Genomic DNA, 12039 nt, shown 5'->3' on the forward strand with positions numbered 1-12039 from the left:
CAGGCCAGGAAGGGGCGAGGCGTGGCAGGCCAGGAAGGGGCGAGGCGTGGCAGGCCAGGAAGGGGCGGGGCGTGGCGGGATGAGGCGGGGCGAGACGGGTCGGACCGGACCGTGGCGGTGGCAGTCCTGGAATGGAAGGGGAGGAACGGAGCGGCGTGAGAGCCGGGTGGCACTCCGAAGGGCGCGGCATTCTGGAAATGGTTCTGATGTTCTTTCGTTTTCTACTAGGTCAATATAAGGGGTTCTGTGTAACTCCAAACTTCGTGCCAAGTCAACGATTGAAAAACAACTGAACTAAAGGTAATTATTCTCATGCGCCGTGAACGGGAGTGGTAAAACGGCCGATCTGTGGCTTCAGTTCTTTATCTGACGCCAATTGGCCAATGAGCCATCAACTACCACGTGGTGGAGATTGGTGATTCCGAGGAGGGAGAAGAAGAATAAGATTGAATTGCGTCCACAGGGAGGATTCAATAATGACGAAAACCTCCAGCCTCCAGGTGATCTTGAAAACCTAGAACTGCAACTGTGACGAAGATACCCATGATCGGATCGTATCGATCCGTATCCTTTTTGGTTTCGTGTCCGTGACCTTTTGTCCTCCGTGCTCGGGTCCGTGTCCTTTTGTCCTTCGTGCTCATCTCCGTGGCCATTTGTCCTCCGAGCTCGGCTCCGTGGCCTTTTGTCCTCCGAGCTCGGCTCCGTGGCCTTTTGTCCTCTGAGCTCGGCTCCGTGACCTTTTGTCCCCCGTGCTCATCTCCATGGCCTTTTGTCCTCAGTGCTCGGCTCCGTGACCTTTTGTCCTCGGTGCTCGGGTCCGTGTCCTTTTATCCTTCGTGCTCATCTCCGTGGCCTTTTGTCCTCCGAGCTCGGCTCCGTGGCCTTTTGTCCTCTGAGCTCGGCTCCGTGACCTTTTGTCCCCCGTGCTCATCTCCATGGCCTTTTGTCCTCAGTGCTCGGCTCCGTGACCTTTTGTCCTCGGTGCTCGGGTCCGTGTCCTTTTATCCTTCGTGCTCATCTCCGTGGTCTTTTGTCCTCCGAGCTCGGCTCCGTGGCCTTTTGTCCTCTGAGTTCGGCTCAGTGACCTTTTGTCCCCCGTGCTCATCTCCATGGCCTTTTGTCCTCAGTGCTCGGCTCCGTGACCTTTTGTCCTCGGTGCTCCGCTCCGTGGCCTTTTGTCCTCAGTGCTCGGCTTCGTGGCCTTTAGTCCTCCGTGCTCCGCTCCGTGGCCTTTTGTCCTCTGTGCGAGGCTCTGTGTCCTTTTGTCCTCTGTGCGAGGCTCTGTGTCCTTTTGTCCTCTGTGCGAGGCTCTGTGTCCTTTTGTCCTCCATGCGAGGATCCGTGTCCTTTTGTCGTCCGTGCGAGGCTCCGTGTCCTTTTGTCCTCCATGCGAGTCTCCGTGTCCTTTTGTACTCTGCGCGAGGCTCCGTGTCCTTTTGTCCTCCGTGCCCTTTAGTCCTCCGTGCTCCGCTCCGTGGCCTTTTGTCCTCTGTGCGAGGCTCCGTGTCCTTTTGTCCTCCGTGCGAGGCTCCGTGTCCTTTTGTCCTCCGTGCGAGGCTCCGTGTCCTTTTGTCCTCCGTGCGAGGCTCCGTGTCCTTTTGTCCTCCGTGCGAGGCTCCGTGTCCTTTTGTCCTCCGTGCGAGGCTCCGTGTCCTTTTGTCCTCCGTGCGAGGCTCCGTGTCCTTTTGTCCTCCGTGCGAGGCTCCGTGTCCTTTTGTCCTCCGTGCGAGGCTCCATGTCCTTTTGTCCTCCGTGCGAGGCTCCGTGTCCTTTTGTCCTCCGTGCGAGGCTCCGTGTCCTTTTGTCCTCCGTGCGAGGCTCCGTGTCCTTTTGTCCTCCGTGCGAGGCTCCGTGTCCTTTTGTCCTCCGTGCGAGGCTCCGTGTCCTTTTGTCCTCCGTGCGAGGCTCCGTGTCCTTTTGTCCTCCGTGCGAGGCTCCGTGTCCTTTTGTCCTCCGTGCGAGGCTCCGTGTCCTTTTGTCCTCCGTGCGAGGCTCCATGTCCTTTTGTCCTCCGTGCGAGGCTCCGTGTCCTTTTGTCCTCCGTGCGAGGCTCCGTGTCCTTTTGTCCTCCGTGCGAGGCTCCGTGTCCTTTTGTCCTCCGTGCGAGGCTCCGTGTCCTTTTGTCCTCCGTGCGAGGCTCCGTGTCCTTTTGTCCTCCGTGCGAGGCTCCGTGTCCTTTTGTCCTCCGTGCGAGGCTCCGTGTCCTTTTGTCCTCCGTGCCCTTTTGTCCTCCGTGCGAGGCTCCGTGTCCTTTTGTCCTCCGTGCGAGGCTCCGTGGCCTTTTGTCCTCCGAGCTCGGCTCCGTGGCCTTTTGTCCTCCGAGCTCGGCTCCGTGTCCTTTTGACCTCCGTCCTCGGTTCCATGTGCTTTTGTCCTCCGTGCGAGGCTCCGTGTCCTTTTGTCCTCCGTCCTTGGCTCCGTATGCTTTTGTCCTCCGTGCGACGCTCCGTTTCCTTTTGTCCTCAGTGCCCTTTTGTCCTCCGTGCGAGGCTCCATGTCCTTTTGTCCTCCGTGCGAGGCTCCGTGTCCTTTTGTCCTCCGTGCGAGGCTCCGTGTCCTTTTGTCCACCGTGCGAGGCTCCGTGTCCTTTTGTCCTCCGTGCGAGGCTCCGTGTCCTTTTGTCCTCTGTGCGAGGCTCCGTGTCCTTTTGTCCTCTGTGCGATGCTCCGTGTCCTTTTGTACTCCGTGCGAGGTGTCGTGTCCTTTTGTCCTCCGTGCGAGGCTCCGTGTCCCTTTGTCCTCCGTGCGCCGCTCCATGTCCTTTTGTCCTCCGTGCTCCGCTCCGTGTCCTTTTCCACAAACAGTGATCGGTTCGGATCTTCTGAGGAAAAGGTTTGTTCAGAGATTCTCATTTTATTATTTAGACTGAAAAAGATATTCTGTAACACGATTATTTGAAGTGATTCTTCATCTATCTATAATTCCAGCAATCTCTGTGTGTCTGTCTGTGTGTCTGTATGTCTGTGTGTCTGTGTGTCTGTGTGTTTGTCTGTGACCGCTGTTTCTCGACAACCACGGGTCCGATATACTTGAAACTTGCCAGGTATATTGCTGGGGACCCGAGGATGTGCCTTTTCAAGGTTTGAAATTAATCGGACAAGTACCTACCGAGCTATGTCCAAAAAACGCTTCAACCAATCAGAGAGCAGCGAGCTATCACGTGTGCCGAACCGTTAATGCAATGCAAGCGTTAATGCGTTAATGCAAGGCTTTTCTTTTTTTCCCTCTTCTCTTTCTACTTTTCCTTGCGATTAAATTGCAAACAGCCAAAATACGTTGGCGCTAATTGAATAATTGGCCATTAACACTAAAATAATCGTAACTACGATATGCCAACTTCCGGACAGTGCAGCCTTCCCTGTTGTTGTTGTTTGCAGCAGCTGTTTGCAGCAAGGCAAGGCTTTTCTTTTTTTCCCTCTTCTCTTTCTACTTTGCCTTGCGATTAAATTGCAAACAGCCAAAATACGTTGGCGCTAATTGAATAATTGGGCATTATGTTTTACAACTAATAAAAACGAATTTGCGATTCATTCGCTTTCCTGCGCGTTTGTGTACGCGATGGCGATTTCTTTACCAAACTCCGGAAGCCGTTCGCTTTGGACCGAACCATTGCATGTAAATAGAGGGGGGGGATTGTCACCACTCGCAAGCCGTTCGCTTTGGACCAAACCATTTCATGTAAATAGGGGGGGGGATATAATTTTAGATATATATATAGTACGGGCATGCCCTAGTCTATCTATAATTCCAGTAATCTCTGTGTGTTTGTTTGTCTGTGACCGCTGTTTCTCGACAACTACCGGTCCGATATACTTTAAACTTGCCAGGTATATTGCTGGGGACCCGAGGATGTGCCTTTTCAAGGTTTGAAATTAATCGGACAAGTACTTACCGAGCTATGTCCAAAAAACGATTCAACCAATCAGAGAGCAGCGAGCGAGCGAGCAGAGAGAGCGAGCAGCGAGCGAGCTATCACGTGTGCCGAACGTGGCGAACAGACTCTGCCTCGGACGGCACATTTGAGAGCGTATTCATTTATTTCACGTTGGCAAACTATGTTGCCGCTATGTTGGCGTTAAACTATGTTTTAAAACTAATTAAAACTAATTTGCGATTCTTTCGCTTTCCTGCGCGTTTGTGCACGCTATGGCGATTTCTTTCTTTACCAAACTCCGCAAGCCGTTCGCTTTGGACCAAACCATTTCATGTAAATAGAGGGGGGGGGGGGGATTGTCACCGTACTCGCAAGCCGTTCGCTTTGGACCAAACCATTTCATGTAAATAGAGGGGGGGGGGAGGATTGTCACCGTACTCGCAAGCCGTTCGCTTTGGACCAAACCATTTCATGTAAATAGAGGGGGGGGATATAATTTTAGATATAGATATAGTACGGGCATGCCCTAGTAATATTAATAGAGAGATCGGGCGAACATGATTATACACAGCACGATATGACAAAACGATGTGGATGGATTATGACGAAACTAGGGGGAGGAGATGGGTAAGTGTGAAGAAAAAGAAGAAGCTGATTCGATTTAGGTTCAGGTCCGAATCCAGATCCGGTCTATCAGTGGATACAAAACGTTACCTGTTTATCCTGGTGGAGGTTTGTGCGATATCGAGTGTCGTTCTACTTCTTTACCTGGAAACTAATCCTGGTGTTGGCTTCATGTTTAATGTGGCTGCTTTAAGATGTTAGGGTGACGCCGTTAAAATAACACCTGGTGGTTTGACTCAGGTTGTCGTCATTTTGAAGTCGGAAAAATGAGTGTCAGCCTCCCGGGAACAGGGGGCACTGCATCAGGGGGGTGTGAAACTGGAAGTGGGTTGTTTCTGAGGGAAACAGGTCTTAGGTCACGTGATATAAATCATCAATTTTCAACCAATTCATTTCATGTATATTTATATATATTGTTACAGACGCGGTTTTTGGTGTTAGTTTACCGAGCGGTTTGGTATGACCGCGCCTGTACAGGTTACCCCGATTCTTCCCCAACTCACCCGATTCCACCCGAACGTTGACTAAGTCGCGCTACGCTAGGTCAATGAAGGAAAAGACACACGGCTGGATTACAATGACACGACACCAAGGGTTACGGTTCTCAAAGGCCTCCGGAGAGGTTCTATTAGGGCGGAAGGTCAGATTACACCTACAAGAGGGACATCATAGAAAGACAGGCACTTAGACACACTTATATTAAACCCAACAGACGACAGATAAACAGGACAAAAACGGACTCACACAGGGATCGATGGCAAGTAAGGGCAGGATAGATGGCTCCAGGTGCACCTGGGCTCAGGGCAGGATCACGCACGGTGGTGTCCAGAGATGCGGGAAAGGTATCACAGCGCTTGGAGGTGGCGTCCTTCTCGTTCCAAGCTGGGGGCGCATCTGACGTCACGTCCGGAAGTCGCTCCGTATATCCGGCGGGGAGTGACACGCCCTCGGCTCGTTAGCTCCGCCCCAGATGGAATCGGCCCGTTGCTTCCTATTGGGTGCGGGGGGGGGGGGGGTTACCGGGGCTCCGCCCTTGACGAGGAGCTGACAGGCAGCCCCTGCGTGGTAACCCCGTCGGCGCACATGGGCAATGGCGGCTAACCGAGCCGGAGTGAGGACGCGCACTCCCCGCGCCGCCCACCCCCCCCCCCCCCCCCCCCCCCCGCTGTTGTTGTAGTTGGTGTTGCTGCTTCAGCTCCATGAGGAAAAGATGCGGGGAGGTAAGGGGAGGTCCTAAACTTCCTAACAGGTGCCATATAATCACATTCTGGTGCAACGAAGAGTCAGAATTAATGGAAACGAGTCCTTAACTGACATACACTAAGAATAACTAGCAAGAGGTCCGAAAGTTGTCTACATGTGATGCGGTGGACCTGGGCACGACATTTAATGGGGGAAGAAGGGGGAGATCGGCTCTACTGGGTGTTGTTTACAGACAATGGGACTAGGGAATGGGGTAAGGGAGAGTTGGGGAGTATTGGGGAAATAGGGGAATATTTACAAGCGGATATGGAGGCCAAATTCCATACCCGCAACATTGCACCCTTCTCTACCCTCGGGGCGTCCCGACCCGATAAATTCTTACCTAGTTTAGTGTGGCACTCAGATGTAGTTCCCTCTACTATTAACTCTACCCTGAGTGCGACAGTTTTACAGATATTCACAAATGAGTAAATATGTCCCCCTGCGACGTTGCACCCTTCTCCTCACAGAAACACACCCACAGGATAACCGAATCCGGAAAGAATTCTCAAACTAAACATACAGCCGGTAGAGAGCATTATTTACAAGACTACGCTGATATTTACACTACGATCCAGGACCTGTTTTTGGAGGAACACATGCAGATGTTATGCATAGAGAGAGCACGCATGCTAGCATCGACACACCAACCCACGAGTGCTCTGTGGCCTTACGGCCTTTAATAATGTGCAGAGCACCCCTTCCCAGCACCAAAAGCACCACCCCATCACACAGTCAGCACCATCCGGTGCACCACCATTGTTCGTTAAAATAAAAACGACAACCCCTAACCCTGCAGGTGTCTCTTGCTCTTCCTGTGGTGCACTTGGCTTTCTTGCCGCTTTCAAAAATAAAGAAAGGCGCCAACCGCGTCCATTTCTATATTGTGGCCGCCAGGGGCCAACTATTAGTGGTTCACCTGTTTGGCATAGGTGCCACGTTGACCCATAGGTCCATCCCTGGGTGGTGCTTGCCCGCAAAAGGACTGCGGTCCATTGTGGGTGGCCACAAACATTGCGGTCCATATGGTGTATCGATCCCAGCAGCAAGCAGCGAAAGTGCAGGCCCACAACTGCGGGGCCAGCACCTCTCTCTCCTCTCTCTCTGCCCCAAAGCCAGATCCTCGGAGGTGGGAGACAAAAGAAAAGACAAGTGAGTAAGGTGGTAAGGGCGCAAAAGTGCACGCAATACAAGGTGATGCACACTGGGGGCACATGGGAACCAGGTGAGACAGGTACGTTCCTACCGTACGCCCCCCCCCCACCAGGTAACCTACATGGCCCCTCCCTTACCCCTTACTGTATCCACACAAACACAACACTACCCATAAACATCTACTTTACAAATCCACAAACATCCCTACTGTCTTCCCCGTTCCTCCCATATACCAAATTCGTCTTCTCTCCCTCCTAACCAATCAAATTTGCCATTCTCAACTCTCATCAAAATTTGCCATCACCAATTCATCATCAGTCCCTCCTAAGGAGGGAGAGATGGAATCACCCCAATGTCTCATCCACGTCGTGATGCGTCTCACAAATCCAAACAGCAATTCTATTTTCCTGCACACAGAACAAAGAAAACACAGGTGTGGAGTCATCATTATCACCCCAGGTAAGTGGCTGCGTATGGTGCGACAGGTTCATCAATCCTAACTATTTCCTAAATGACTTTAATAACTTTACATTACCCGGGGTCTTCCCTGCCAATCCATTGGCCACTTACACTATGGGTTCTAAAAAACCAATTCCCATTGACCAAACTGTGGTGCTCCTCAATTTGGGGTCTCACTCCCCCGATTCATCACTCGGTGCCCTCGCACAATTTCTGGGCCGCGATGTGCAGCTCTCCCAGCAGGTCTACCCACCTGCACACCTCCACCACTGCAGTTGCCTCCGAGCTTACCTGCTCCTTACCCTACCTATCTACCTGGGGAAGGCCCTCTGGCGCTCTCCCCACTCGGTGCCCTCCCTGGCACTGGGCTACCCGGGTCCGTCCTCCGGATCCTCGGGCCCCATCCACAACTACCGGCTCCCAGAGCCCACCTGCGGCCTCACCTGGCCGACATCCTCACAGTGGTGGAGTGCCCAACCAACTACACACACTAACAGGATACACGCCCAGCCATTTCCACAACACTAATGCACCCATCCAAACATCATTCTTCCAACCGCACCACAGATGCCAATATCCAACCACAATTTACCTGTACCCTCTACCTAACACTTACACTACCCGCCCCGGGTACTCGTGAAAGGGGTCCACTCTTCCCCCCCATTCACACCTTCGCACCATGCACACCACTTCGTACCACTTACTCCATGTACTCCACACACCTGTACTTGCACACCTGTGCTCTCACACCTGGTGCCACCTGCACCCTTCTCTCCCCAAGCGCATTCACGCTGATCCACACACTCACTACTCATACGCTGCTCCACACACCTGTCCAGTTCTCACACAGCATCATCTCATCTAACTACTCCCCTCTGAAACTTGCGCTTTCCCGTCGTCCCTTTAAACTATTGCGCTCCCACGTCATTATCAAACACACTAAACTACCTGCGTCCCCACTACAGGTATCAGTCACTAACTAACCTTAACGTTACCTAATGTCATCTTCTAGATCCCTAACAATATAACCTAACCCACCCGGGCTAGTTTTCACTGCCATACACCCCATAAACTATTGCGCATTTGCCCCACCATGGGAAGGGTGGTAGGGATGCCACCCTTACCCACCGGGCCCATCGCTCACTACTAATTTTGCACATCAAATTTCAACAAATCAAAAATTTGCCAATCACGACCCATCATCTGCCAATCATTACTGCCAATCCCTTTGCCAATCATCAAATTTTGTTTTTCTCTAATTTTGGGGCCAAAACACTAACCTCATCACACAGTCTCCTCACTAATGCCTCTCGGTGCGCCAATTCCTGTCCAAAGCCCGGCTTCGTAAAGCCGAGCAATGAACGCGGGTCGTTTTGTGCCAGCGGCGGGACGCGTCCAGCACTCGGGGCAGGGACGGGGGCTTACCCGGCCCGAGATCCCACGCACCACCCCGGCGTGGTGCCATCCAATGTCCCGATCTCGACCTGCCGGCACGCCTCAACAAAAAGTGGTCGCCATGACGACCCTTCCTATCGGCCTGCCCGCTCCGCCTAGTGGAGCTCGGACATGGCCGTTCAAAGCGAGGCCCGGCACGCACCGAGGGCCCGCTTCGGCTAAAAGTCGACCTAACCTCTAACCCGGTTACCGTCGATGCCTCCTCACCTGCATGCTTACACGCATACGCTACCCCTTTCGTGCTCACACCTCCAGCTGTTCCCATGCTCCTCGTACCTTTCCTTACACACCCAGGTACACTCATTCCGCTCACAGCCTTGGTCACACACCTGACCACCGAACACTTTGGCACACATTCGTCGCTCGCACACCTCACCAACACACCTCTTCGCGCCCCCTCCTCGGTCACCTCCTCTGTGACAATCACAGGTGTGCTCTCACTCACACACCCAACCACGTGCCTCACTACCAATTCCAGCGTGCATTCCCACTCACGCTCTACCATTCCAGGTGTGCATCCTTCCATTCCAGGTGTACATCCTCGCTCACCTGTCACAACCAACTCACGCTCCTTGTCACTCTCACTACTCTCACCACTACTCTTGACAGCGCACTCACCCTTACTCTTGACGGCACACTCTTTCCTCATGCACCCGTCCGTCACACACCTTTCTCGCGCACACTCTCCCGTTACACCCTCTGTAACACTCACCACACCGCGCTTCCATGTGCTCCCTCGCACACGCGCTACGACCGACTCACTCTCGCCAGCACCCTCATTCCTTGGCACGCACTTTTTCCTCACACACCCCAGAGTCGGACTTTCTCGCACACCTCCTTTTTCGCACACCAGACCTGTCGCACACTTCACCAACGGCCTCTCACGAACACCCGGGTCTATCTCGACCCCCAAGCTTCTTAAATCACCTGGCGCATCATACGCCCGACCATATTGGTCACCACTTACACCGGGTCCTCTTCCTCTTCGCTTCTCCTCCATCACCTGCGAATCCCTCATCCGGTTAATGAGCACATCATCACGATCCGAACACAGACTTTGGACCAATTCTTTTACTTCCTCCTTTATCTCTTTCTTATCCTCTCTCCGTCGCTTCTTAATTTCGCTCACCCCTTCTTCCACTTCTTCTAATTTTTGCTTCACCTCCTTCATCTCTTCGTGCGCCCCTTTAAGTTCTTCCTCTAACTCCACTTTATTTTTTTCTATTTGCTCCCGCACCTCTCGCTCTTTAACCTCCATCACCTCTACCACCTTGTCCATTTTCCTCGTCAGGTCCTCATGTACCGTCTGACACTCTTTTTTAATTACCCCTACGTCCTTTTTCATCTCCTTCTGTGTCGATTTTAAACCCTCTATTACCGCTGTGTTCTTCTTTACCTGGTCCCCCAACTCCTTTTGTCCCACTGTCAGTTGTTCTACTCCCAGCGTCAACTCCTCTATACCCCCTTGCAATTTTACAGTCCCCTTTCTCACCTCCTTCTCCATGCGCTCCTTACAGTGCCTCACCTCCTCGCGCACTCCTCCGACCTCCTCACTCACACCTCTTCTGATCTCTTCCCCCATCACTTGCATCTCCTGCCCAGATGCCACCCTCATCTGCTCCATTTCCTCCCTGTGAGCATCCAATTTAGTTTCTACCCCCATTCTGACCCCCTCTATCTGCTGCCCCATTTGTTTAACTTCCCTTTCCGCTTGGTCCCTCATGTCCCTCAATTTGCCTTCCATGGTGTTTTCTAACCCCTCTAACCCTTTTTGCATCCCTTCCATTTTATTCTCTTGAGCGGCCATTCTGTTTTCTACCCCCATTAACCCCTCCTGTATTTCCCCTAATCTATTGTCTAATCCCTCTATTCTACTCCCTAACCCTCCGATCTGGGCCCCCATGTCCTCCCTCAATTTCTCGCTATTGGACCCCATGTCCTCCCTCAATTTCTCGCTATTGGACCCCATGTCCTCCCTCATTGCCCCCATACTGTTTTTCACTTCTTCATTATTCTTGTCCATAAGGGCCTTCATTTGTATAAAAAAAAGATTCCAATCTACCAGCGGCGTAACTACGGTCGCGGGCGTGGGCGCCGTGGCCATGTGCGAGGCGCCATTTTGCGCGCCCGCTACCTCGTGCGTGACGACGCTATTTTGCGACCCTGCTACCCTCACTGCTTCGCTCTCATGTCCCTCAATTTGGTCCTGGATCGACCCTGCCTCACTCTCCACTACCGGACCCCAGCTGTCTTGGTCTGCCATAGCGCGACTTCCAAAATTCGGGTTTTTATTTTCGTATAACAATTCAAATTTCGCCGTTATAATTTCGCGCGTAAAACGCGCTCCGGATCGAATCTACTACAAATTTGGGCCTAATAAATTTAGTCCCGGGTCCGAATCCGACACTCTTGACACCAATTGTTACAGATACGACTTTGATGGTATGGTGGGCCGAGCGGAATGGCCGCCGTATCCGTACAAGTTACCCGATTATACCCGAACGTTGACTAAGTCGCGCTACGCTAGGTCAATGAAGGAAAAGACACACGGCTGGATTACAATGACACGACACCAAGGGTTACGGTTCTCAAAGGCCTCCGGAGAGGTTCTATTAGGGCGGAAGGTCAGATTACAACTACAAGAGGGACATCATAGAAAGACAGGCACTTAGACACACTTATATTAACCCCAACAGACGACAGATAAACAGGACAAAAACGGACTCACACAGGGATCGATGGCAAGTAAGGGCAGGATAGATGGCTCCAGGTGCACCTGGGCTCAGGGCAGGATCACGCACGGTGGTGTCCAGAGATGCGGGAAAGGTATCACAGCGCTTGGAGGTGGCGTCCTTCTCGTTCCAAGCTGGGGGCGCATCTGACGTCACGTCCGGAAGTCGCTCCGTATATCCGGCGGGGAGTGACACGCCCTCGGCTCGTTAGCTCCGCCCCAGATGGAATCGGCCCGTTGCTTCCTATTGGGTGCGGGGGGGGTTACCGGGGCTACGCCCTTGACGAGGAGCTGACAGGCAGCCCCTGCGTGGTAACCCCGTCGGCGCACATGGGCAATGGCGGCTAACCGAGCCGGAGTGAGGACGCGCACTCCCCGCGCCGCCGCGCCGCCCCCCCCCCCCCCCCCGCTGTTGTTGTAGTTGGTGTTGCTGCTTCAGCTCCATGAGGAAAAGATGCGGGGAGGTAAGGGGAGGTCCTAAACTTCCTAACAGGTGCCA

At 52.9% G+C, this 12039-nt stretch overlaps 2 protein-coding genes across 13 annotated transcripts in view; one reads left to right on the plus strand and one right to left on the minus strand.

Moving 5' to 3' along the window:
• The window catches only part of LOC137438677 (uncharacterized), a 461521-nt gene that overhangs the window by 309512 nt on the left and 139970 nt on the right, over nucleotides 1-12039 (minus strand). The gene's annotated exons all lie outside the window — the stretch shown is intronic.
• The window catches only part of LOC137438678 (uncharacterized), a 44262-nt gene continuing 32289 nt past the window's right edge, over nucleotides 67-12039 (plus strand). For 3 of the 12 annotated variants that reach the window (XM_078767469.1, XM_078767465.1, XM_078767468.1), the window contains exon 1: nucleotides 82-300. Coding sequence is in view for 1 of the 12 variants with exons in the window: in XM_078767460.1 (XP_078623586.1) it covers nucleotides 477-500 (24 nt within the window). In the remaining 11 variants the exon portion in view is untranslated. Of the gene's footprint in view, nucleotides 501-12039 lie in introns of all 12 variants that reach the window. The other 9 variants (XM_078767461.1, XM_078767464.1, XM_078767467.1 and 6 more) reach the window with 9 other exon arrangements.

Source organism: Myxine glutinosa, chromosome 13 (assembly GCF_964187855.1).
Source record: "Myxine glutinosa chromosome 13, kmMyxGlut1.1, whole genome shotgun sequence".
Classification (NCBI taxonomy): Eukaryota; Metazoa; Chordata; class Myxini; order Myxiniformes; family Myxinidae; genus Myxine; species Myxine glutinosa.